The sequence below is a fragment of the Rhinatrema bivittatum genome, chromosome 17, assembly GCF_901001135.1.
Source record: "Rhinatrema bivittatum chromosome 17, aRhiBiv1.1, whole genome shotgun sequence".
NCBI classification, from domain to species: Eukaryota; Metazoa; Chordata; class Amphibia; order Gymnophiona; family Rhinatrematidae; genus Rhinatrema; species Rhinatrema bivittatum.
The window spans coordinates 41,041,207-41,068,335 of NC_042631.1; the positions used below are offsets into that span (position 1 = coordinate 41,041,207).

The 27,129-nt window shown below is 43.2% G+C and overlaps 1 protein-coding gene across 1 annotated transcript in view; it reads right to left on the bottom strand.

The window, feature by feature from the left end:
• Positions 1-2,706: 2,706 nt before the first annotated feature.
• The window catches only part of LOC115079488 (mucin-5AC-like), a 180,235-nt gene continuing 155,812 nt past the window's right edge, over positions 2,707-27,129 (bottom strand). The window contains exons 36-41 of the mRNA XM_029583112.1: positions 18,862-19,045; positions 13,460-13,664; positions 13,015-13,193; positions 10,794-10,863; positions 8,401-8,501; positions 2,707-2,738 (exon numbers count right to left, since the gene is read on the bottom strand). Of these exons, the coding sequence (XP_029438972.1) occupies positions 2,707-2,738; positions 8,401-8,501; positions 10,794-10,863; positions 13,015-13,193; positions 13,460-13,664; positions 18,862-19,045 (771 nt within the window). The remainder of the gene's footprint in view (positions 2,739-8,400; positions 8,502-10,793; positions 10,864-13,014; positions 13,194-13,459; positions 13,665-18,861; positions 19,046-27,129) is intronic.

The window sequence follows — 27,129 nt, forward strand, 5'->3', positions numbered from 1 at the left end:
ATCAGGAGATATGCACGTACTCACATACTTTTTAATATCTACGTGGTGGGCGTCAGATATGTGCATGTCTCCTGGCTTTGTTATGTGTAAGGCTTTTAAAATCGACCTCTAAAAAATGTTTTATTGGTCAACAAGAATAGGATGCTGAAAAAAGGTGTCATTGTTACTCATGACATTGCAACATATTTTCTTGAACTTGTGGGGTCTCTGGTTGGGTAGAAAGAACACTGAGAGGAAGATTCATAGCTGAAACATAGGAAATCTATTTAGTATTCTGTCTGGTTCCCATACCTGGTAGACTGTATTATGGTATACACAGACATCCAATGGCCCTGTTGAGAAAATAAAATTATGAATATAAAAGATAAACATTTTGGGAAGTATAATGACTGGAAAACTCCATATTTCTATCATTTTACATGCATACAATAATTATGGTTATTATTTCAGTAGTTATTAGGAATGTACATGCAAATGTTCTCAGTTCTTTTTTCATTTTGTGATCATTTTATTTATTTAAAAAATGTATTAACCACCTATCGACATTTCTAGGTGGTTTCCTATTAAAACATCCATATTTGCGACACATACAATAAAATAGCTGAAAACAATACATGCACTAAGAACAAACCCAGGCCCTAACGTTTAATAAAACATTGCGCACTAGACCATTCCTATACTGCTTTAAATCATCAATTCTTCACTGTGTTACTTTCATGTTTCAAATGCCTGTTGGAAAAAGAAAGCTTTTATCAATTTCCTAAACTTCAACAGCCCATTTTCAGCTTTCACACACCTTGGCAAGGAGTTCCAAATTGTAGGTCCCTGAACGTCAAATCAAATCACTTTAAAAGGAACATCCAAAAGCATTTGTGTTTTGGATCTTAATGGGTTTTTTTTGTGTTGTTTGTTTTCAGGAAATAGTACACAATATTTTTGCTTTTTGCAAAAAGTGTGTGCTATTTCCTGAAAACAAATAAAACACATTTTTTGTGTGTTTCAAGGGGATTGGGCATTTGTTTCATGGTAAAATGAACTGAAACAAAAATGCCAACTTTGGTTTGGATTACCATTTATTTAAAAAAAAAAAAAAAAAAAAGCACATCCCTAGTGCTCATATAGTGCCCAAAATCTGGTCATTTTACAACAAATTACAAACAGCTGCCTTGTATATGAGCAATCATAATATAAATGGATAGAAGCTATTGAAACATACACATACATATGATACAGGTAAAGATATACAGCGGAATTTATCTAATTGGTAACCTGATTTGAGGACACTTCGTTACTAGAAACACAAATATTTATCCCATGAGCATGTGTTGCATATACTGTTACTTTTGTATTAACCATAGTTGTGCTAACAGAAAATTATTACTGTTCTGAATACATAAGCTCTACTTATATATTTCATAGTAGACAAATATAAATGATAAATAGATACAGTATATAGATAGATCTATCTCTATTTATGTATGTATATATGGATTTGCCATGGGTACTTTCATACTGTATATACTGTAGGAAATAAACCAGTCACCCTGGAAGATATGTGTAACCGAACCAGGCCCTGCAGGACTGAACTTAGACGGAACCAAAGTGCAGGCCTGAGCAACACAAAATGGAGTCTTCAGCCACATGATGTCTTCCACAGTTTCAGTTTTAATGACTGAGAAACTACACAGAGAGAAAAAACTGCCATTGTTCTTCATGTAACCCCTTCTCCCCTCTGGTGGTTGGGCTCTGATGCAGGGGGTACAGCAAAGTCCCAGGGTTGTCTTTATTCTCCTGGACCTCTATTATACTCGTGCATCAAACCTCAGTCCTGGGGGCTAGGGTTCTCCAGTGGGGAGGAGGCCTGAGTTTTCAGGCTCCTAAGTGCTGTGGTGGGGTAACCAGGCTATACAGCCACTCTTACTCTTTGCTAAATACTCACAGTAGGGTATATTGATCCAAAAGGGCACATTTGAATGAAGGCATACAGCCTTGCAGCAAAACTCCAGCAACTCTTAAATAAAAACCAAGTACTTACTGCAGAAGAAAGTGGCACAACAGTCTCCCTTAGAAATGACAGAAGTTAGCTCGGATCCTAGTGGACAGCTCTTTACATTGTTTGAGCAGTAGCTGATGTTGCATTCTTTGTAGTAACGGAGAAGAAGAAACGAATTAGGATCATGATGCAGAGAAATGAATGACATCATGTAGTTGTTTCCTAGTTCTATAATATTTCCTAACGCTTCAGTATAATAGCTTATGTTCCCACACCAAGATGAGACAGATCCCAGAAAATTAAAGCTTTTAGATTCATAAAGACAGTGGAATTACTGTGGCTGTTTTCACGCTCAGTTGTGTTGTGATAGGGTTGGAAATTGAGGAACTCAGCTCCTCAAGCGTTTAAGAAGCTGAAAAGATTATCCCTGAAGCTAGATTGTAGACTTGCAAATCATCAATGCTATTTTGTTTCATGGATGAGCTTGCAAGGTACTTACGGCACTCTGACTTGAGACAGCATGGGTTTTCCACTGTCACCACTTGGACAGGCACAAATCCTTTCTTAGTGCAAGTAACCGGCATGGACTTTGGACATTTCATTTTCTGGCACTGAACTGTGATTGTGTTTTTCTCACATTTGCACTGCTGGCAGTTGCTTGTCCAGGTCTCTCCAGGCTGTAATGTTACAAAAGCAAATAGTTCAGGGCTGTATTAACTCAACTCATTCACAATGACACTGGTTACTGGAATGATCAAGAAAAAAAAAAGATTTAGAATTGCAATCAAGACCTTCACCCTTCATAGCACATTCTGATATGTCAAGCTTCACCAAAAGCAATATAAATAAATGTAAGCATAACCATAACCATGTAACTAAAATAGTTGAGTAGATATCACTGCTAGATGTTTATTTTTTGCCATAATGTTAGCAGGGAATAAAATATACTTTAAGGTGCACTACCTAATAAAATGTGGACTCTCAAATGGATAGTCCTAATGGGGCAAAACAGATTCATGAATAAATAAGGATATTTTTGATCCAGCAAAGTATATTGTATAATTTTAAAATGAAGTGTAGAAAAAAAAATGTAAAATACTCCTATAATAATCTGCATTCTTTTTTTTAATGCTTTATTTAAATACATTTTCACAATTTGAGTCATAAACTGACATATACAGAATACTGAACAATCATTGAGAAGACATATAATATGAAGAAAATAAAAAAAAATTTAAAGCAAAGTAATCGTCCTAATAAGAACTCAGTTTGGGGATAATCTGCATTTTTAGGATTACTAGATAGTAGTATATTATTCTGAAAAGCTGATTAAAATATATTTTAAAATGTTCCATTTGAAATACTTACCAGTTTGGGCATTCCATCTGGTCCTACACAAGCTAGAAGGAAATAAAGTGCAAGTTGTGTTATTCAATGATATACTATTGCTGTTGTTTTAATCACAATCACAGGACAGTAGCCTATTGATTTTAGATTTTCAGATGGATAGCTAAAATCATCCTTGGGCCTTACCTGGAGGCTGGGACCCAACACCTGGACCTCAACCTAGGAAGAGTACCTCTGAAGCCTATGCTCCAGGCCTGGGTCTGATCCTAGGCCAAGGCCCAGTTGTAAGGACCCGGCCTCCAGGCTAGGCCTTGGCATTTGGGCCTGGGTCCAGACTGAAATCTCAGCATTGGAGCCCAGCCTCTGGACTGGGCTGTGGCATTGGGCCTGGGCCTGGGCTCTGGTCTAGACTGAAGCCCAGGTGTTGGGACCAAGCCTCTGGGCTGGTTCCCAGAATCAGGCCTGGGTCTGGGCGGAGGCCCAGGTGTTGGGACCCAGCCTCTGGGCAGGGTCTTGGTGTTGGGCCTAGGTCTTTTCTCTAGCCTAGGCCAAGGTCCAGGCATTGGAACCTGGCTTATGGGCTGGGTCCCAATGTTGGGCCTGGACTGGGCCTCAACCTAGGTGTCGGGACTCAGTTTCTGGACCAAACCCTGGCACTGGGTCTGGGTCCAGGCTCTGGTCTAGGCTGAGGCCCAGGATCTGCCCTCCTGGCCAGGCCCCAGCATCGGGCCTGGGCCCAGGCTTCAGCCAGGGTCGAGGCCCTGGCATCCAACTTAGGCTCTGGCTTTGGGCCTAGGCCTCCATGCCTTGACCTTGCATAGATCTTAGGCTGAGATTTTGTTGAATGATCATGGCCTCGGCCTATGCAAGGCCTTGGCTTCAGCCTGGGCCTGGGCCTCACCAGTGGATCCTCATCAGACTAGATAAGTAGGGGTCGAGGTTGAGGATCTTGGCTCCGGCATTTTTCTGGGTGGGAGGGATTGGTGGTAGGGGTCAGGCCTTGGGAAGCCCCATTTCCTTTCTTTTCATTTTTAATTGTGTGTGTGTGTGTGTGTTGGGGGGGGGGGGGGGGGGGTGTTAACGTTTGATTCATTTTTTTTTTTAAACAAACGAAATAAATCCAACATCCAACATTAAACAAATCAAAATTCGTAGGGAAAAAACTTCCCATAAACTAACCAAAAAATGAAATAATTTTTTAAATCCTGTATATCCCTAGAGTTTTCCTCATTGGAAGAGAACTTTATTTACAAAATTTATATGCCATACCATCCCAAGTTCTAGGTGGCTTACAAGGTAAACATTCATAAAAGATTTTAAAATACTAAAAATAAGTACATAAATGAATAATTAAAAAATCATGAAAGCAAGACATCAATAAAACATAATTAACGTTAAAATATAAACAATAGATAAAACAAATAAGAGCTATGACTGAGCCTCCACATTATGCAGGTACCTTTGCTATCATATGTGTAATAAAATGCCAGTTGAAATAAATGTTTCATTTGTTTTTTTGAACATTTTTGTGTTTACGTAAATCAACAAGTAAATTGTTACAAAACAAAGGATCTGCCACTGATAACATTCTCTCCCTTAAATGAACAAGATGAATACATTTGTAACTGGGAATGTCTCAAGTGCATCAACCCTCAAATCTTAGGCTTCTTGTAGAGCAGTAGATCTTTAGCAAAGAATTAATACAAAAGTGGTGATTCATGAGTCATGGCTTTATGAATCATCTATATAAATAAAAATGTTAAATAGTTTGTACGTCGTCGCTAATCTCGCCAACTGCTTAACCGAATGCGTTCAAATTTGCACACAACATTCACTTCCCATACGGGAAGGATCTTATACACTTACATTACATATAGGTCACACCTGTGACAGGTAATACAAGTTTAAAAATTGCTTACACAAAACAGCGACATCTGGTGGCCATCAGCGCAAGCGCAACCTCTTACACATTTCACACACACACACTCACACACCATACCCCACCCCACCCCCACAGCGGGCTATTGTCTTTCATTCACACTCCCTCATAACACACAGAAATCCACATTCATTACACCACACACCCCCACCCACACGCCTGCCAATGTCACTTACTTCACCCACCCTCCCAAAACACACCAAAACATGAATTCTTGGCTGCTACATTGGGAAGCCACGCATTTAACACACCCTCCGATTTTAAATTAAAGTACCCTCTTCCACCCACCCACGCACTGCACTCCCATCATACACTACACCTGATACAAGTCCATGCTTCTCCGCCGGCACCACAGGAACGGTCCGGGACACATCGCATTCAGTAGGGCCGTCAGATGCCAGCAACCAAAATGGCACCGGCGGACCTTGCCCTTACTATGCTATACGGAGACAACAATGACGTCGGTACACCATGTGACATAGTAAGGGCAACAGCCCGTCGGCGCCATATCCTCAGCGGACATTTGCCCTTACTAGGTCACGAATCCTGACGCACCACTTTCACCGGTGAAGTTTTGCGACATGGCAGCCGGCGGAACAAACCCTAGCACACACCCTCGCCACCGGCTGGCAGTTTACACAGGCAGCTGGGGAGGAGCACGGTGGGGGACCGTTCTTATTTTCCGCCGCGCGTTTTTCACAGGGGGGGGCCCACTGATTCTCCACATCTCCCGAGAGGGGGGCTGTAGCATGGGTTGCTCTATTTCGCCGGGTTGGGGGGGGGGGGGCAGGAAGGTGTGCTTGCATATTTAAACTATTCTTTGCTGGTGCTGTTCATTTGGGGTAAAAAAAACAAAACACAAACTGTAACCTTTACTGCTCTGTTCTGTTTTTTCAACTTAACCAGGCTCAGCTACTGCAACAATTGCTTTCAAATTTGGACACAACCTTGCTTTCACTTTCGGCAAGGTTCTTCTCTATCTAGATTACATAGATGTCACACGGTTACAGAAAAAAACATGTTTTTACATGTGTGTGGGGAAAACAGCGACATCTATTGGACAGACATGCAACACACGCTATCTACCTTGGGAAATGAAGCTGCTGTACTGCGCATGCGCGGGCGGGAGCGCACGTCGCGCACAGCAGGACCAACATGGCGCTGGGAGGAGCAGCAGCGGCGGACTGGCGGCAATATCGGGCGTGGTGGTGTCGGCCGGCTGAAATTCGACACCTGGGAGGAGCTGCGGCGGTGATCTGGTACGGCTCATGTGCACGACAGGAAGGGATCCTCACTGACCTCGCGCCTTCGGGAGCGGGCCACGCAGAACCGCACAAGAGGGAGAGGGACGGGGGGGGGGGGGGGGGGGGGGGGGCAGCTGGGAGGGCATTGCGAGCTGGAGGGGATCAGAATCAGGGAAGGAGATTGAGAGAGGGTGCGGTGTCACTGACAAAAGGGTAGGGAGTAGGCGGGGAGAGGTGACAGTGAGGGGAGGGTGAATGAAGGGGGCAGTGAGTGTCAGTGGAGAGACACAGAGGGGAGAGGTGAGTGTGAGGGGTGAGAGTTGGAGTGGGGACAGGGGAGTGAAGGGGGGGTTAGTAACCGAAGGGGGAGGGGTGAGTGTGAGGGGAGAGAGCTGGAGTGGGGACAGGGGAGTGAAGAGGGGGTTAGTGACCGAAGGGGGAGGGGTGAGTGTGAGGGGAGAGAGCTGGAGTGGGGACAGGGGAGTGAAGAGGGGGTTAGTGACCGAAGGGGGAGGGGTGAGTGTGAGGGGAGAGAGCTGGAGTGGGGACAGGGGAGGAAAGGGGGGGGTGAGTGACCAAGGAGGAAGACGATGTGTGACTGAGGTATATGAGCAAGGGGGAGGGGGGGAAAAGAACCTGACTCTGCCACTACAACGTGTGGCTGGGCACAGCTAGTAACCAATATTTTATATCGAATTCTACATTCAACAGGGAGCCAATGTAGGGCATTAAGAATGGGGGTTATGTGCACAAATCATGATGTCCCTGTAAGAATCCTGGCTGCCGAGTTCTGAAAAATGTAAATTGCTTAGTTGGGTAGGCAGGCAGATCTAAAAACAAGGAATTGCAATAATCAAGAGATTAGTGCACAATCAGTGCTTGTATAACTGGTCTAAAATCTATTCTAAAAAGTCATATGATTAGAAGTCTGCAATTGCTACCAATCTCACACGCTTTTTTCAGATTGTATTTGAGAATAGTTTGTCAGTATTTACCTTTTTCAGGATCAAAAATGATTAGAATATGATTAATCCAATGGGTTTCAAAACTAAATGAACCTTCAGAGACTTAAGTTTATGTCCTTCTTAGATCTAAAGGAAGTCTTGTCATGTATTTGCTTACAAAATCTCTACTACAGTCTTCCTCAATTGCAATTACCCATCTGTCCATGACTGAAATCCATTATTAGAATTAAGTATAGCAAGCATATAGGCCTTAGGTTGATGGAATATCTAATGCACCAAGATTACAAATGACAAGATATGTTTACCCCAGCATGTGGATAAAATTCTGCCCACGTCATCAAATGGTGTACTGATAAAGAAATAGTTTTATATGCGTGATGGGATTCTGCTACCATGAATATGTTTGCAAAATTGTAAAATCAAATATAAGAAATTAAATAGCTTGTGAATCCCCCAACATGGTTCCATGTTTCATCCATAGGCTACATCGTGAGGGACGGAAGAAAGCACAGCTTTAAATGTTCATCATCATTTCAAAACAGCTGTTTTGAACGCACAAGCCATTTAATTGCTCAGACTTTACCAAGGGAGCCTTGTTTACAATAAAATCACATTTATTGACACTCAGATTTGGACTTGTTTCACTGTTTGGACTAGAAGAGAGACTCCATGCTTTCTAATATTTGATTTTGATCTCATCAAGCTTAGTTTATACTCCCTATTGATTTGCTGCATCTGCAAAGCTGTAACATCCATGTGACCACAAAAGCATAGTAGAAATTGAAAAATGTTGCTGCTGGTTCCAATAATATGGTCAGCAGCTTTTTTGTGAGGTGTAGGTCTAATGGGTGCCATCATCCCTTTAAGGAAACTGAGCCTGGCATATACAAAGGTTTCAAAAACAGTGCTTACCACACTTTTCCACACAGACATCGGTGACGGAATTGAAGAGCATTTGTCCTGTAGGGCAGAAGCATCCTTCGGTGAGAGTTTCACTTGTGGACTGCACGCTCCTGCAGTGAAAAGAGTGACTGGTATAAGCAACGGTGACAACATTTAACAAGTACTGCAGTATATATTGAACTCCACCATGCAATAGTCATGTATAAGCCCCTCATGTAGTATTACAGAGGTCCATGTTCAGCAGGCCATTTAGTGGACAAGTTATCCAACTAAAGTTAGCTGGATAACTTGTCTTGGATATGCAGTGGGATAACATTCCACTGAATACCCTGATTAAAGTTATCATGTGATCTGGGTGAAGGATGAAAAATCTTGAAGTATCTGGAGGTCTGGGAGGGTAGGGTTTGGTTGGGGGTGGGGGGGGGGGCAGGAGCCAATAATTATTTTCAAAATTTTCTGGGGGAAGGGGAAATCCCAGAACTGGCAGTGGTACATTTTACTGTAAATTGCAAGGGGTTTGGGGGGTAAGGCAGGCTCGGTCCAGCAGGACCAAGCACTTGGATTTTGAGTGGGAGAGGAGAGGAGACGTGTTATTTATTTTATTTATTTATTTATTTAATTTCTTTTACTATACCGATGCTCAAGACTAGGTCTTATCGTACCGGTTTACAATGTAACTGAGGGGAAACCAATTAACATCAAGGTAGAAAGTAAAGTTACATTAAACAGGGAGCATAAAACCTGGGCAATGGAAGACAGTACAGAGTTTAAACTAAGAAACAATTAGAGAGAGATAAATATATAAATCAACAAAAAACTGTAAGATACATAAACATAGGTTTATCCTAGGCAGTTATTAGCATGGTATGTCCAGAGGGAGAAGGAAAGGGTGAGGTTGGGTGGGGGGGAACGGGAGAGGGAAAAGAAGGGGGGGTAGGGATTGGGGAGGGGTGGGGGAGTGAGAGTCAGTGGTGGTTGAGGAGATCCTTCAGCGGTAGGCTTCTGCGAACAGCCAGGTTTTCAATTTCTTTCTGAAAGTTGAATGGCATTGTTCTTGGCGTAAGTCTTGTGGAAGTGAATTCCAATGTAGTGGACCTGCTGTTAGGGCCAGTAAATCTGCAAATGTTTTTTTCCTCTATGCATCACTTAACTTGCTATGTTCCTTTGAATATAGCTGGTTAAGTCTAAAGTTATCAGAGAACACATTCCTGATAACTTTAGACCTCGGCTTTCGGGCTCGTCTACATTTAGGCAGAAAACTTGTCCAGGTGACTCCTAATATCAGAGTTAGCCAGCCAAGAGGGTCATTCATCAAAATGCGATATGGCATTAATGCAAGCGTTAACGCATGGCACAAATGCAAATTTTTGGAAGGGGCGAGATTAATTAAAATGAGGGGCAATATTGCACTGTGTGATAGCATAGTGCATGCTATCACACGGTTTTAACGCCGAAAATAACTACACCTTTTTTCCTGGTGTTAAGCTGTGTGATATGCCCAAAACGGCCGTAATGCAATTTGCGATAAATTTTGCAAATTGCATTTCTGGGCTTGAGAGGGGGAGGAGTGGAGTAAAGAGAGAGAGAGAGAGCCTCTGGGGAGGCCTTCAAAGTATTCAACTATTTATATGACTATAGGAGGGCCAGCTAGTAGCTCAAGGTGAGGTGTTGGTGGTGGTTTAGGGTTTAGAGGCCAGTTTTACATGCAGAGTGAGACGTACGAACTGTACAGTACACTTCAGTGAAGATTTGACGTCATTTGGAGTGAGGAAAGTCTCACAAAGATGAGATTTCCCATCAAGCTAGAGCAAGAGAACATTATAGAAATCTCATTTTTGTGAGCTTTTCTCACTCTAAATGACGTCAAATCTTCACCAAGGTGTATTGTGCAGTTCGTATGTCACTCTGCATATAAAACTGTCCCCTAAACCACCTCAGACACCTCACCTCAAGCTATTAGCTGGCCCTCCTATAGAGATATAAATAGTTAACTATTATGAAGGCCTTATAAATAGTCTCTCAGTCTCTCTCTCTCTCTCCTTTGCAAGCTGTGAAATAGAAGTATTTCAGGGTGTGAAAATGTTACTCTTACCACAGGTGTTATGCATGTGATATTATAGCTTTTTGATGAATCTAGGGGTAAGTTATTCATCTAACTCTGTCCCTCCCTGGAATGCCTCCAAAAAGCCTCTTTCTTATTTGGCTAATTCTTAGGTGGCTACAAACTTAGCAGGTTAACTTTTAGCCGGATAAGTAAGGGAAATATTCAGAACTAGCCATATGGATAACTCACAAGTTAAACGGCTTTGAATATTGACCTCCAAGGTGTTTATATTATCTGTACATGTGTTTCAAATCTTTTGTACAAGTTCATTAAACAGTGGACTTTGTTCTTTCCATACCTAGCATCACAGGTTTTGGGATGGCGGGGTCCACATGCTTTGTATATCTTTCCTACAGGGCAACTGTAAGCTGTATGAGAACAAAAATAAACAGACATAGGTTATGGAATTGAGAAAGGTTAAACATTAGGATATGAGCTCTTCCTAAATCTCCTGGCTTTGATGCAATATGTATTGTCAGAGGAATCTTACCACCCAGGATCATGGCTCATCTGAGTAGGGTACATTTTAGGATTTAATTCACTAAGACTTTTTTCCCAATCTGTGACTATAAGAAAAAACTTAGAACAATCAGACCCATAGAGTTTCAAACTGGGTCTGATTTTTTTTAAAGTATTTACATTCTTAAGACTGGATTTTACCTGTGTAAGTGGGTTTTTGAAAATTTCTACAATATATGCTATCGAATTCTTAATAGGTTTTACCCATGTTAAGTGCCCAGACCTTGCCCCAGTCATGTGATTGAGGCAAGGTAAGGTGGGTACCATTTTTCAAAATTGTACCAACTGGACCTGGGGCTAGGGGGGTGGGGTTTTGAGGAGTCGATGCCACTTGACACCAATGGCTTTTTGTATATTGGGGGGAGTGGGGGCGGCAGTAACAGTAGGCTGCTAGAGTAAGTCTGTTACAGCCCCGGTGGATATTTTGCTGTAAGATTCATCATTGCCTAAAACTGTTTCTATTCGAAAAATGGAGGACGTCACCAAACATATATACTTCTTCTGAAGCAGAGAGCGGTGCTCTCGAAACATTGCAATGTCGAGCAACACTCAGTCTGTTCCATTTGCCGGTGGAGACCGGGCAGTTAGTGGAGTTCCACAGTAAGACCTTGCAGACAAGTGTGGATTTTGTCCCAGCTTGATTATATGTGCATATATAAAAATATAACGCGACAAAAAGAAATTCTATTTTTGGTCAAGGGCTTATGAACTATCCTAACCTAATGATTAGACTGCTGACACCTGCCAGAACATCAGTCATCTAATTAATTGGATGCAGTCCAGCGGTGTTTCTATGAAGGTCACTAAAAGATTACTTTGACGTCTTTGTCATATGAGAATATGTGTGTAGATGTTTGAGTGAAATTCTTATTCTTTTTTTAGGCATTTGCCATTTAGGATGACGGTGGGATTGAGGGCCATTATCGAACCTAAAAAGCCGAAGCCATGTTGTTTTTCCCCCGCAGTGTTTTGCCTCAAGACAAATCAACGCATTATATGGCTGCAATGTTTTTTTTGGGGGAGGGGCCAACTATTGTGGTGAACTCCCCCTCTCCGTGATAAAGGGAAACCTATCATAGCTGGCTAAGTCTAGTCAGGCCAAAGAGCTGTTTTAATGTTAGCTTACTAATTTTAAGATTCCCAGCTGTATTCAACAGTGTTTCTGTAATTTTTATGCAAATAAAATTATCAATCAACTTATCTTCCAATAGTTGTTTGTTGTATTATAATCCCAAAGTCCCGGGATTTTCCACTTGGCACAGCAAAAATGTCATTAGGTCATAAGAAGCAACTTGAACTTTCGGGGTTGGAATCGAACCAGAAAAAATGCTCCTGAACAATGACAGAAAAGGTGGTGTGTGCGGTTCTCTGTGGTGTGCTAGAAGTTGGTATTCTATTTGAATGTTTAAACTTTTTTGTTCCTTTATAGCATACGGTATGAATATTACAATCCCCTGATGCAGATAAAGACTTCGAAGCATGGCGTGTGTTGGGACTTTGGGATTGTAATACAACAAGCAACTATTGCAAGATAAGTTGATTGTTAATTTTATTTCCATAAAAATTAAAGAAACAAAATAATGGTGTAACAATAGGACCTATGATTATATGAAAAGCAATGAAGGTCATTGACCAGGAGTGCTTAGTATGATGGTCCAATACAGACTGATAATATACATTTTGTTTGGAGCAATTCAGGTATTGGTTATGTATCCAAAGACTACTATTTACATGTTATTATATACTAGAACTAAAATGCCCCCTTTTTAGATGTGATCATGAAAGCTCCTGTACAAAAACATCTCTATATATTACTGTATTTCGACTAATATCACCACTTACAGAGGTATAACAAATTATAATGAATCATGGTCTGAAATACAGATGAATCTACTCTGTCATATTTCACTATATAATAGTCTTTTGAGAGCATATATAATCAATATGAAATGTAATCCTATTACCTCTGCCGATTCAAGTCATTTGCCTTTAATACTTACGACATTTGCCGAGGGTCTTGCTCCTCCAGTTGACACAGATACCATTTGCAATGCAGTGGGACGCATACAGTTCTAAACTGGAGCATGGTATGGACTCGTTCCTCATGTGGCACGCATCAAACACACAGCCCTCAAAGTAATATTTTGGAGGTACAACCTTATGGCATGCTGCAAAAATACTTCAGACACAAACAAAAAGGAGATTGAACAGATTCAAACTATGGGCACAAAATCTGACGAGACAAAATTCAACTTACAAGCATATCAAGTATTCAACAGGTGATGGGCATTTGATCTTGGGGTAAAAAGTCATAGGTTAATGGAGAATTCAGGGAACATTCCAACATGTTATATTGAGTCATAGAAAAAGATTAGAAATCAAATTACTTAATCCTTCCTTAATAGACAAAATAGTGATACACAGAAGTTAAGTGGGATGCCTTACTCGCTCATAATAATGTCACAGATTGCAGGAGCTGGACAAGGGGGTGGTGGTGCTGGTGTGGATTTTGGAGGTAGTACCGGTGGAACATTACAGTATGGCTTTTCTGGGACATTAATCTTCCATTTGGGAGCCATTTGGGAGCAGTTGGCAACAACTGTGCCATCTGGCAAGCGGCAATCATCTGCTCTGTTATTCGTGCATGTACCTAGAAGATAAAGAAAGAACAGAACCTAATCAATTCAGCTGTTTGTAATATTAAGCCAATAAAATATGTATTGTAAGTTACATAATAGGGTGAATTTTCAAAGACTTATACAGAATATGTGCACATAAAATCGGCATGTATGTGTATATGCAGCTTTTATGTGAGTCAAGTAAATGTATACTTCTCCTGCACGGAAAAGTATGCATGGAGAAAGGACGTTTTGAAAGTGTTGTGAGGGCATTCATGGATGGGAACAAAAAGTACCCGCTCCAGGGGTGATCCAGGAAACTATAGACCAGTGAGCCTGACTTCAGTGCCAGGAAAAATAATGGAAACTGTTCTAGAGATCAAAATCACAGAGCATATAGAAAGACATGGTTTAATGGAACAGTCAACAAGGATTTACCCAATGGAAGTCTTGCCTCACAAACCTTCTTTTTTTTTGAAGAGGTTAATAAACATGTGGATAAAAGTGAATCAGTAGATGGTAGTGTATTTGGATTTTCAGAAGGTGTTTGACAAAGTCCCTCATGAGAGGCTTCTAAGAAAACTAAAAGTCAGAGTAGGATTAAATGGTCAGTTTTCTCAGTGGAAAAGGGTAAACAGTGGAGTGCCTCAGGGATCTGTACTTGGACCGATGTTTTTCAATATATTTATAAATGATCTGGAAAGGAATACCAGTGAGGTTATTAAATTTGCAGATGATACAAAATTATTCAGAGTAGTTAAATCACAAGCGGATTGTGATACATTGCAGAAGGAACTTGCGAGACTGGAAGATTGGGCATCCAAATGGCAGATGAAATTTAATATGGGCAAGTGCAAGGTGTTGCATATAGGGAAAAATAACCCATGCTATAGTTACATGATGTTAGGTTCCAAATTAGGAGCTACCACCCAGGAAATAGATCTAGGCATCATAGTGGATAATACTTTGAAATCTTAAGCAAACAGAATGTTAGGAATTATTAGGAAGGGAATGGTTAGCAAAACGTAAAATGTCATAATGCCTCTGTATTGCTCCAAGGTGAGACCACACCTTGAATACTGTGTACAATTCTGGTCGCTGCATCTCAAAAAAGATATAGTTGCGATGGAGAAGGTACAGAGAAGGGCAATGAAACTTCTCCCCTATTAGGAAAGGCTGAAGAGGCTGTTGGAGAAGAGACGACTGAGGGGGGATATGATAGAGGTCTTGAATGAGTAGATGTGAATCGATTTTTTTACAGTTTTGGATAATAGAAGGACTAGGAGGCACTCCAGGAAGTTAGCAAGTAGCACATTTAAGACTAATGGGAGAAAATTATTTTCAGTCAATGCACAATTAAGCTCTGGAATATATTGCCAGAGGATGTGGTTAGTGAAGTTAGTGTAGCTGGGTTTAAAAAAGGTTTGGATACGTTCTTGGAGGCGAAGTCCATTAACTATTAATCGAGTTTACTTAGGGAATTATTAATTGCATCAGTAGCATGGGATCTTCTTGGTGTTTGGGTAATTGCCAGGTTCTTATGGCCTGGATTGGCCTCTGTTGGAAACAGGATGCTGGGCTTGATGGACTCTTGGTCTGACCCAGCATGGCATATTCTTATGTTCTTGCTGCTCACCCGCTGTGTTAAACAGCACATACCCAATGGGCATTAGGACCACAGCAAGTCCAATCAGAAAGCAAGAGCTGCTCCCTCTCTCCAGCTCCTCTTCCCCTCCGCTCTGCGCATGGACATGCTGTTGCCTGTGAGGGCAGAAGGGGGTGGAGAGCAGACACAGCAGCAGTTTTCTCACTTCCCAGGACTTCCCCTCCATGCTGCTAGCAGCAGAAAGAGAAAGAGAGAAGAAAAGGAGGGAGTCACAACACCAAGCAGGTTTTATGGGGGAAGGGAAAGGAGGGAGTGGATCCTGGGGGGGGGGGGGGGGCGTTGTTGGCAAATGCTTCAGAGGTTCAAGAGAGGCTGAAAACTAGAATGGTGATGAGGAGAGATTAAATGCTGGCGATGACAAGGAAAGGTGACTGCTTAATGGGGGTTAAAAAGAGCATGAATGCTAGTGGGTGATGAGGAAGGAGTGAATGCGGGGGGTGACAAAGAGAAGTGAATGCTGGGCATATGACGAGGAAGGAGTGAATTTTAGAGGTGGGGGAATTGAGGAGGGATAAATGCTAGGTGCGGGTATGACAAGGAGAGTATGAATGCTGAGGGAGTGGGGGAGCGGCAAATGTTGCAGATTAAGGCAAGGGGAGAGGGGTCCAGTTAGGGAGAAGATATGAGAATGAGTATGGTGCATGTCTTTCCCATCATGGATGACAACCCTGTGCTTGCTGGGGGTGGGTTTTTTAATTTAGCTAGTTAGCATGATATTCAGCGATAATCAACTACATTTGTCCACCTAGGTGTGTTCACATAAACAGTTGCCCTAAATCCAACTGCACATATTTTGTACATTCAATTCATACGCATCGAATCCGGATTCGCGTGCACGTTAATGTAAAATCGTGCATGCGGGTAGCTGATTTTATAACATGCGCGCGTTCATGCGCCATGTTATAAAATCAGTGCATCCATGTGCGCGCACATCCACATGGTTGCCCATGCGTGGGTCTTAAAATCTACCTTTAAGTAAGTGCAAACTACATGCATGTATATATGCTAATTTTGCATGAGTAAATGCTTTGAAAATTCATCCCTTAGTTAGATTCTGCTGAATAATTATCTGGCTCAAGATAATCAGGTAAAGTTTCTTGATTATCTGTAGCTGTTCTACACTCACTGAATATTGATCTCTTTACTAGCTTGACCGATTTAACATGGTTAAAAAATTTGCAGATTGAGAATCTGTGGGTAATCAAGATCATAATTGCGATATGAAAAACCAGCTGTGAATGTTGATTCTTACAGATTTTTCTTTTGATAAACATGTTCATATGTGGCACGTAATGTTTACCCCAAACTGAAAATGTTGAGACACTTGAAACCATACTTGGGGTTTAACATGATTAAAGCAGTTGCTTATGCATTAATCCTACCTTCTTTGGATTATTGCAATGCAATTCCCATGGGCTTACAAAGTAAGTTTATTTGTAAACTATAAGTGATTGAAAATATTGCAGCAAGAATCATCCTGGCTAAATCGCATAGAAGTGCTGCTGAACCGTTATTGTATGAATTACATTGGTTATCTATTATGGATAGATCTGTGTTTGGTGCTGGCATTCAAAGTTTTAAATGGCATGGGTTATCCTTCTTTAAAGGGAACTCTGGAATGGAATGTCCCAAAAAGAAATTTACATTCAACAAGTGGACAATATTTACAACTTCCTTCGATGAGAAAATTCAAACATTTACGTTTGGGTCATAGGTCATTTTTAAATACCATCCCAAATATATGGCATACTTTGCTAGGGAGGTGAGGGAAGAGAACAATTCATTAAGAATTCAAAAAACACTTAAAACCTGGTTTATGTCAACGAACTACAAGATGTATTAGCTATTAATAGGAGAGCAGTGGTTTACTCTGCTTGTTAGGAAATAGTGTCTTGATTAGGAAAGATAATTTTAACTTGCTGCATACTATGTATGTTTTGTTTGAATTGTGTGTGGTTTTTAGTTATGTTTATTGTTATTGTATTTTTGTTTTATTTTGTACATAGCTTTGGGCGATAAGATTTTATCTGGAAAGCGATTAACAAACGCTAATAAATAAATAATAAAAAATGCAGCTTTCTTAGCAATCTGCATGGTGGACAAAGGAACAGATTTAAGGGACAAAAAAGTACACAAAGCCTGCAGGTCAGTTTGCTCACAGTCTGGCTATAGCACACCTTTTGTCCAATTAGCTAATTTTCAAAGGAGTTACATGTGTAAAATTAGCATATACATGCATAATTAGCTTTTACATGTGCACTTTCTATTTTATAAACATCAAAAGTATGTGCGTATTTTAATTTCATATGCACAGTTAGTTACACAAAAAAGGGGTAGTCCAGGGGAGTTCTGGAGAGGTTCCAAGATGAAGGCGCCTAAATTACTTTTTTATAAGAGGTTTACGCAAAAACATTAGGTGACTTATTTGTGCAATTTTACACCTGCTAATTAACCAGTGCAATTGATATCAGATTTGTCTATTCTCTGCTATTGTTGGGTGAGAGGACTTGGTTAACTGAAGGGAGACAGACTGGGTAAACTGGTGGAGGCGGAGGTATCGGCAAATTGGTGATTTCAATTATGCACATATTTTACAAAATATTTCTGCTTCTGCATAAAAATCAGGGTTTTATGTGAAAAAATTCTTTTTTTTTTCACGCATAAAATATATGCATGTATGTTTACAAAACAGGTAGAAAGTATGTGCTTTCAATGTATCACCGAAATTTACACGCATATGTTGGGAGTTGGACATACACGTATTTTATAATCTGCACAGAGCAGATACGTGCAGGTTATAAAATGCTATAGTAGATCTTCTTGTGCCCATATACTCATCTATATGGGGCCACACAAACTTCTTTGTACATTATCCTCCAAGTGTTTTAATTTCTGCAACTTCTAGAAAGGAAAAATTCCCACAAGTAAAGTTATACAAGCGAAACTCTTGTAGAAGGCACTTTGGGATTTATGCCTGAAAGGTAAAATTTAAGGATCAGCCTTTAGCACTAGATTTCCTATTTCCTTATTGTGCAACCAAACTGACATATGGACTTTGTACACATGGTTTGCCCTAACTTTGCAAGATCCTGAAATCTGGCTCTAGGTCTCGCTTCAGCAAAAGTCCTCAGGAACAGCAGTGTTTTACTTTTCAGCCTTAATCATGTTGTTTCCTTTGAACTGTACGTGAAGATATGCACGACAGGAATAAAAGCAAAACAAAATGTTACTGTCTCAGAGGGCTTATGATGGTGTAAGTCTAGATATATCATAGAGGACATCACTGTGGAACAAAATGGATCTCTTCATACTCACTAATTTGTGCATGACTGCGATACATCAGATATTAAAAGTGGAAATTATAGTTGTTTGAATTTAATTGCATTCCTTTGCCTCATCAGTGCTTTAAACAGGCAAGGGTGGGGGGTAAATAAGTAAAGCCAATATTTCAGATGCTAATCATTAGTATTTGTTGGAAACTTTACTATATCAGGCATAAAAAAACCCAATAACACCAGGTACAACCACATGGGAAGCATAACGTGAACAAGGCTGTTACTTACCACATTGGCCTTCGGTGTTATATCCAAATCTATTGAATGGGAGTTTCACCAAAAAGATCAGGCCAGTAAAGGAGATATAGGCCTGGATCTCAGCTATTTCAACAATCATGTGGATACCAGTAGCGGATATGGTGATGCCATTTTTGGTGAAGCCTGGGATGACCCACTCTTTGTTGTACTTAATCTGTACACAGGAATAAAGAAAGTCACTCAACTGCAGGTGTTATTTTAAACAGTTTTGAGTTAGAAGCAATCCCATTACTTTCTTCAGTACCGGCATAAGAATTGTCATACCGGGCCAGACCAAAGACCCATATAGCCCAGCTTCCTGCTTCTTGACAATGGCAAACATCAGATGCTTAGAGATGCGGAACATCTGCCTACCAAGAAGTCATTTCTAATGTTATAAAGCTAACTTTTTTAATTCATTGATTTGTATAAATGTTGGTTTTTGTTCTTTGTCATGTTGTGTTTCAGTCTGTCCTACATTTGAGTACTAGAAATATGAATTCACAAAACCAACATGACATCCCATTAATTTTAAGCAGGTTGAGGTTACTGGGCTGATTTATCCAGTTATGCCACAGCATTTTTCATACTGAAAATAGTGGAATATTTTCATTTCTAAATGTGGATCAATGTTTGCTCATGAGTAAATCTTTGAGAAATCAACCCTATTGTATGAATGGCTACTGGTAATGAAAATACTATTCACTTCTGGATAAGTACTCTCTTTTCAGTAGAAAAATAATTTGGTAGAATGCCTTCTCTGGAAGGCCCAAAGTCTATTATTCACACCTAATGTTGTTTCCAAAAGCAATAATTTATTTGTAAATCCAAAATAACAATAAGCAGAATCTTCATTAAAATAAATCAATAAAAAACACAATTGGCAGTTAAACACTCCTCAGATTAACTTCTTTGGGTTAGGCCGCATTCCAGTGTGGTTTGCCACCGTTGTGGCCTGCTCGTGGCGCTCCCGACTCCCGCAGTGATCCCTGAGCCCTCTAGGCGGGCACCTGGGCTAGACTTAAAGGGCCAACAGTGGGAAAGTTTCCCGTAGCCCGGGATGATGACGTCAGACAAGGCAGGTATAAATACTTTGCCTTGCCACTTCCTCTTTGCCTCGGCAACAGGTCCAGCTCCTGGTGAATGCGTGTTGTCTGCGTCCTGATCCCACATTCCCATGATTCTCCTGCCTCCTGCTCCGGATCCTGCTCCAGTCTCTGCCTCTGCCAGCTCTTCCTCGTCCCTGCTTCCTTGGATTGATCTTCTGGCTCCGACCCTGCTTGTCTCCTGGTTTCTGCTTATCCATTGCCTGCCCTGATCTTCAGCCTGGTTCTTCCTCTGCTTGTTTGCTGCCTGCCCTGACCTCGGCCTGGCCTCCACCTTGTTTAGACTGCTGCCTGCTCGACCCTTGGTATGTCCGACCTGTCTCCTGCCTGCCATCTGAGAGACCTGCACCTAAGTCCTGCTGGCCCCAGCACCCAAAGGCTCAACCCGTGGGGAACGTGGGCTGGTATAGGTGAAGGTCTTGTTGGGTTCTCTCTCCCAGAACCACTTCCCAATGATGAGGACCACCAGGGGCCACCCTTGGTGGTGGCAACAACCTTGTCCCGGCTCAAGGGTCCACCTTCCTTACAGTTTGCCTAGGCCATGGACCCGGCGGACCTGTCCGGCCTGCAGGCTATCCCTGGACTGGCCCAGAGGTTGCAGCAACAACAGAAAAGCTTGGATGTGCTAGCCGCGACCGTGGAATGTCTGGCCAATCGACTGGACACCGCTTCAATGCCCAGCACTTCTCCAGCTCCCATGCCTGCTTCCATTCCGCCGGCGGCAGCACTTCACCTCTCGGCATCTCCCCGCTACACAGCTGATGCCCGGCAGTGTCTTTTTTTAAACCACTGCTTTATGCATTTCACCCGCCAGCCTGCCCAGTTCGCCAATAACAACATCAAGACAACCTTCATTCTGTCACTTCTGGATGGTAAAGCACTGGCCTGGGTCTCCCCTCTCTGGGAGCGAGTCGACTCCCTGCTCCAGGATGTTCCACACTTTGTGCAAGTATTCAATCAAGTCTTCGACGAACCAGGGCGACAGTTCACTGTGGCTTCAAACTCCTCCACCTACGCCAAGTGTCATGCCTGTTGGTGGACTATGCCGTGGAATCTCACTCCCTAGCATCTGAACTCAGGTGGCGAGAGGACAACCTCCACAGTATCTTCTTGGAAGGGCTGCCAACCTGAATCAAAGACTTTCTGGCTGCCCGAGAACTGCCTGAGGGCTTGGAGGCCCTAATTGTCCTCACGGGCCGCATCGACCAGTGGCTGCAGGCAACGCCTTTGTGAGCTACGACCTGCCCACAGGCTGGTGGTTCTGGCCCCATCCTTCTCCTGGCCTGTGGTGCCTCCATCTTCTGCCGAATCCAGGTCACTTCCGGGGGAGAAGCCTATGCAATTCTATCGCAGTCAACTCTCTCCCGAAGAGAGACAGCGCTGGAACACCTTGGGGCTATGCTTGTATTATGCTGGTAAGGGTCACATGTTGGCCCAGTGCCCCAAGAGACCGGAAAATGCCAAAGCCTAGGTGTGAGTGGGGAGATGACCCTGAGAAGGTTGCCAGCATCCAGAACTGGCCACAACCCTCGGGACTCCGAGTGCTGCAGCGCTTCCTGGGGTTCTCCAATTTCTACCAGCAGTTCATCCCTCATTTGGAGTGGAGGAGTAGCCTAGTGGTTAGAGCAGTGTGCTATAAACCAGGAGACTAGGGTTCGTGTCCTGCTGTTGCTCCTTGTGACCTTGGGCAAGTCACTTTACCCTCCATTGCCTCAGGTATAAACATAGATTGTAAGCCCTCTAGGGAAAGGGAAATACCTCCAGTATCTGAATGTAATCCACTTTGAAGCACTGTGAAAAGTGGAATATAAATCTAAAATTAAAAAAAAAAAATCTAAATTACTCTGGCCCCTTAGTGGCCCCTTTTACTGTATTAATCAAGAAGGGGGCAGACCCCAAAAACTGGCCACCTGAAGCTACTGCCACCTTCAAGGAACTCAAGTGTGCTTTTTTGCAGGACAAGTGTCTTCGACATTCTGACCCCTCACGTCCCTTCACTGTGGAGGTTGATGCTTCTGACTTGGCTGCCGGAGCCATATTAAGCCAGCACTCCATGAAGGGAGCGTTACTACAGTGCTCCTACTTCTCTTGCAAGTTTACCCCGGCCGAGAAAAACTACAGTATCAGGGACAAGGAGCTTCTCGCCATCAAAATGGTGTTTGAGGAGTGGAGGTAATGGCTCGAGGGGGCGCAACACCCCATCACCATCTTTATGGACCACAAAAACCTGGAGTACCTTAGCCAAGCTCAACGGCTAAAGCCTCGCCAGGCCCATTGTTCACTATTTTTTTAGCCAGTTTAACTTCATTCTTCACTACAGACCAGCCATCAAGAACGTGCGTGCCAACGCGCTCTCCAGGGCCTTTGATGCAGAGGATACCCCCGTGAAGCCTAACTATATTATTGACCCAGCAAAAGTACTGTTGGCCACAACTCCAACCGTTCCACTGGGGAAAACGTGGTTCCCCTTTGCCTCGGTCAGAAAGTCCTGAGTTGGGCCCACAACTTACTCTGCTACTGATGCTGGAACTGGATCCAAAACAGGTTGTGCAGCAGCCACTGCTGGTGCAGAATCTGGAGCTGGCAGTGGAATAGCTGCTGCTGGTACAGGATCTGGAGCTGGCTGTGGAATCGCTGCTTCTTGTGCTTGTACAGAATCCAGATTCTCTAAAGCAGAACTGAATCCAGCTACAGCAGGAAAAATGACACACATCTTGTTTAAAAGGACCTACATGCCTTACATAGATTTTAATATTTTTTTCTAAGGTTTCTGCTATAATAGAGATGTTCTGCCTTGAAATGATTTCAACACAGGCTAACAAGTCATGCAAAGCATGTACTGGATTATTGAGAGCCAGATCATGTGCTCCTGAGACTGGCTTATTCAGAGCTAAGGCAGACTGGCTAAAGCTAAGGCTGAGACAGGTTTAACCAAGAGTCAGACAAAAAGGCTGTGGAAACAGCACAGGCTGCCTTTTCTGGTGTTACAGCAGGTTTTATTAATTCAAGACTAGAATCAGTTGGCTGCATAGGTGTTCTGTCCCCAGCAATGGGTACATGTTTGTATCTGTACATATCGTAGTTTAACTGTGTTTAGTGCAGTCCTCCCTTCTGAGTATTCTTAATACTGAAACACTTTTTGTAACCCATGATAAAAGTCTGTGAGCCTTTGCCTTTAAGAGGAATCTTTGCTCTTAAGAGAAGCTCCCTCCCCCCTCCACTTTCTCTCACCATCAGAAGAGCTTAAATCCCCCTCAATCTAACTTGAGTCTTCCTAGGTGCCTTATAGGCTCAAGGGACTGCCCTTCATGCTCCCCCTGTGTTACATGGTTCTTAGGCTCACTGCCATTGGACCTTGCCCCCTGCCCCCAGCTTGGGGTGGCGTTTCCTTTAGCAGCTCTCGACGAGAGTTCAGTCTTGCTCCACGCTTGCTTCTGAGCCAGCAGCGCTCTGTAATACCCTGTGAAATGATCGGGTTTTTTACCTTCTCTCTTACTGCCTTCTTCTAAGGACTAAACCAGCCTCATATTCCTCATGCTTCCTACCTCTACCATAAACCAACTCCCGCAACACAAGAGACTCCCTTCCCCCTTTCTCTTGCCTCATCTCCAGTTACCAAAGATCTTTGCCTAGGAGCTTGCGTTTTGAATTGCAACTATTGTAAGTGGAATTTACCTGTACAATAAATAATTTCAAACTTACAGAATCTTTGTCTTGAGGACTGATTGGAGAGAAAGTTTAGCTGCCTGAATAGGAAAAAGCACGGATGTTTACCTGATTCAGAACAATAGGAATCTATTCTTCTGAGAAGGAACCAGCTGGCTGAGTTAGTGTCATCAGAGCTGAGGTGAAAGAAGCTAACTGGGTTGGTGTTATAGAAACTGAAGATAAAATAACCTTGGCTGGGATTGAAACAGCTGCCTCTAGAGCAGATACAAAATCCAGATTAAAGACACCGCGTATACATTTTACTGTAGATTGTCTATTTCTGACCAGGCACTTGCAATTTCAAAAAGGACTTACAGGAACTACTGGACCCAGAGCCAGATTCAAGGTATAGCAATCAAGATAAATTGCTTCAAATTGTTTTTTTCCTAAACTGCCACTTCTTGCAGTCCCAAAAAGGAGCAGCTGGCATTGGGATTAGTGTTTGGAGAGCTGGGTTCAAAGCATAACAATGCAAATTACTTCAGATTGTTTTTTCATGGACAAACATTTCCTACAGTCCCAGGAGGCACTAACACTAGTGGCTGCATAAGGCCTGTGAGTCCAGTTTCCAGGTTCTGAACAAGAAACACTGATTTCTCCCTAGAAGAAAGAGACTGGCATGTACCTTGAAAACTGTAGGCTTGGAGAAATCCATAAAGCCTCAGTTTGGCCTCATACTGATGTCAGGGCACTGCTGCCAGTAAGGTAACTACCAGCGCAAGAACAGGCTGAACTCAGGAACAGCTAACAATGAAGGAACAGGCTTTGTTAGGATCTTCTGCCTGATTGACCAGTTCTCTCTTGGGTTGAGTCTGCAGTTTCTGGTGGCCAGCAGGACTTCACAGGCAGTGCCCTTAGGAATGGGGTATGGAAGTACACAGGGTAGTAAAAGATGTCCACAGAAAACAAAGAGTGGAGATCAAGTACTGCACTTGTGAGACCACCAAAATGTAGAAATAGTGCAGAATAAAGTAAGAGTCCACACGATAATTTCAATGTGCTATTTTATTTTTATTTATTTTATTTATTTAGATTTATATTCCGCTTTTTGCACTTTTTTTTTCAGCGCTTCAAAGCGGATTACATTCAAGTACTGTAGGTATTTTCCTAATCCCAGCAGTGTTAGCTAAACAAACAATGCTTACAATACCTGAATGTGATCTTCTTCGAAGTGTTGAAAGGTGGTCTAGAAATAAATAAATAAATAAATAAATAAATAAATAAATAAATGAGTGTGCTGCTGATTTTGGATCTCGCTCTTCTGTTACCTCTACTGCCCTGCTTCTGCCTGCCTTGGATGGCTCTGTCACCCTCTCCTTCATCTCCAAAACAACAGGGAGAGAAACAGGTAGTGGTGGCACGTCTTCTTTACTGTTACGCTGGAGGTGGACCCTTGGCCTGGTGCAGGATTGGTACGGCCCTCTGGTCAGACCCAGAGATCACCTGGCACCAGGAGGTGGAGCACTCTAGGAGACAAAGGCTAGCTGGAGCTTCACCAATAGCAATCTGGGGTTTCCGTAGGTTGAGCCCTTGGGTACCCAGACCGCCTGGACTTAGGTGGGCCTCAGAGGGTCTCCCAGAGAGAAGTGTGCCCACCACAAGGAAAGGTGCACGGGTGTTGATGATGGAAGGAACTAGCCCCGGACAAGGATCACTGGAGACCTCAGGAAGGACACAAGAGATGAAGGTCCTCCGGGCAAGATAGGCAGCGCCTATTGGTCTAGTACAAGGAAGGCAGCAGGCAGCATCCGAACAGGCTGGTCTGGTGGTCACAGACCACCTGGTGGTCAAATCCGGGGTATCCATCCAAGAGTAGTCAGCCAAAGCAAGGGTCAGTTCCAAGATCAGTCTGAACGTAGACAAGGCAAGCAGAGGTTGGTTCCAGGCAGCGGTCAATGTGGTCAGGCAAGCAAAGGTCAGTTCCAGGCGGCAGTCAAACGTAGTCAGGCATGCAGGGGCCAGTACTGTGAGTCTGAGAAGGTACTACCAAGGAGGAACGTGGAGCAGGAATCAGGACAGACGCTGGGACACAGAGAAGACCACAGGAACGCAGGAGCACTGGAACAACACAGGAACGCAGGATCACTGGAACAGAAGGCTGGATCAAGGAACACAGGATCAAGGAATGAAGGATGGCAACTAGCTACACCGGAGGTGTCAACCTGATTGCCAAGGCGAGGTTCTGGGGACAGAGCCTCGCCTTATCTAGCAGGGCTATGTGATGTCATCAGACACCCGAGGTTCCTGCCCTTGGCCCTTTAAATCTGGAAGTGCGGGCCATGCGCACATCTAGGGGCGGGACCAAGGACGCAGAGGCCCAACGGGAGCTCCGCTATGAGGCCTGTGATGGAGATGGTGTTCGGGGAAGTCGCCGGGGACGCTGCAAGCTGGCTGCAGAGGCGAGGAAGGAGCACCTGGAGCTGGAGGAGGGAAGCACGAGGTGAGCAGGCCCGGTCATGGCACTAGTGCGGCTGGGACGCGCAACATTTATATTTCAATTTTTTTTCTGGTTGGAACTGCCTGGTTCTCCTGAAATTTTTGCCAGTGCCAACATTTTTCTCTCAATCTCTTCCTTTACTTGACATAATGGAAGTTAATTTGTCACTGTCCTCTGGGAATTTTTATAATAGGGAATTTTTCTTAATTCATTGTAATGTAATTGAGTGTATACACCACTGACGTCATCACTGTGTGCACTCACTTCCATGTTCAGTGCACCTCACTGGACTGGCGCTTCTACTGCAGTGCCCAGTCAGACAGAGAAAAAAAAATACAATGTACTGGCTTCACTGGTCCTCTTCAGGTCCCCCACACCATCTAGGCCCTGCTTGCATCCTACTCCAGGGGAGGGAAAAATCACTAGCAGGGAGGAGCCTGAGGGAGATACCTCTCACCTGAGAGGTTTGGGCTAAAGGGCTGCGTTTAAAGTGCTTGATTTTGCCATCTGCTGGAACTGTGTCTGAACGCCGAACGAGCCAAGCCACGCCCCGTGACGTCAGCGAACGGGGACGGACTGCTTCGGGTATAAAGCCGGTTGAGGGGGTAACCCTTACCGGAGGAGCCTGAGGGAGATACCTCTCACCTGTGAGGTTTGGGCTAAAGGGCTGCGTTTAAAGTGCTTGATTTTGCCATCTGCTGGAACTGTGTCTGAACGCCGAACGAGCCAAGCCACGCCCCGTGACGTCAGCGAACGGGGACGGACTGCTTCGGGTATAAAGCCGGTTGAGGGGGTAACCCTTACCGGAGGAGCCTGAGGGAGATACCTCTCACCTGAGAGGTTTGGGCTAAAGGGCTGCGTTTAAAGTGCTTGATTTTGCCATCTGCTGGAACTGTGTCTGAACGCCGAACGAGCCAAGCCACGCCCCGTGACGTCAGCAAACGGGGACGGACTGCTTCGGGTATAAAGCCAGTTGTGGGGCGGCGCACAGCCGCCGGCGCGCAGCCG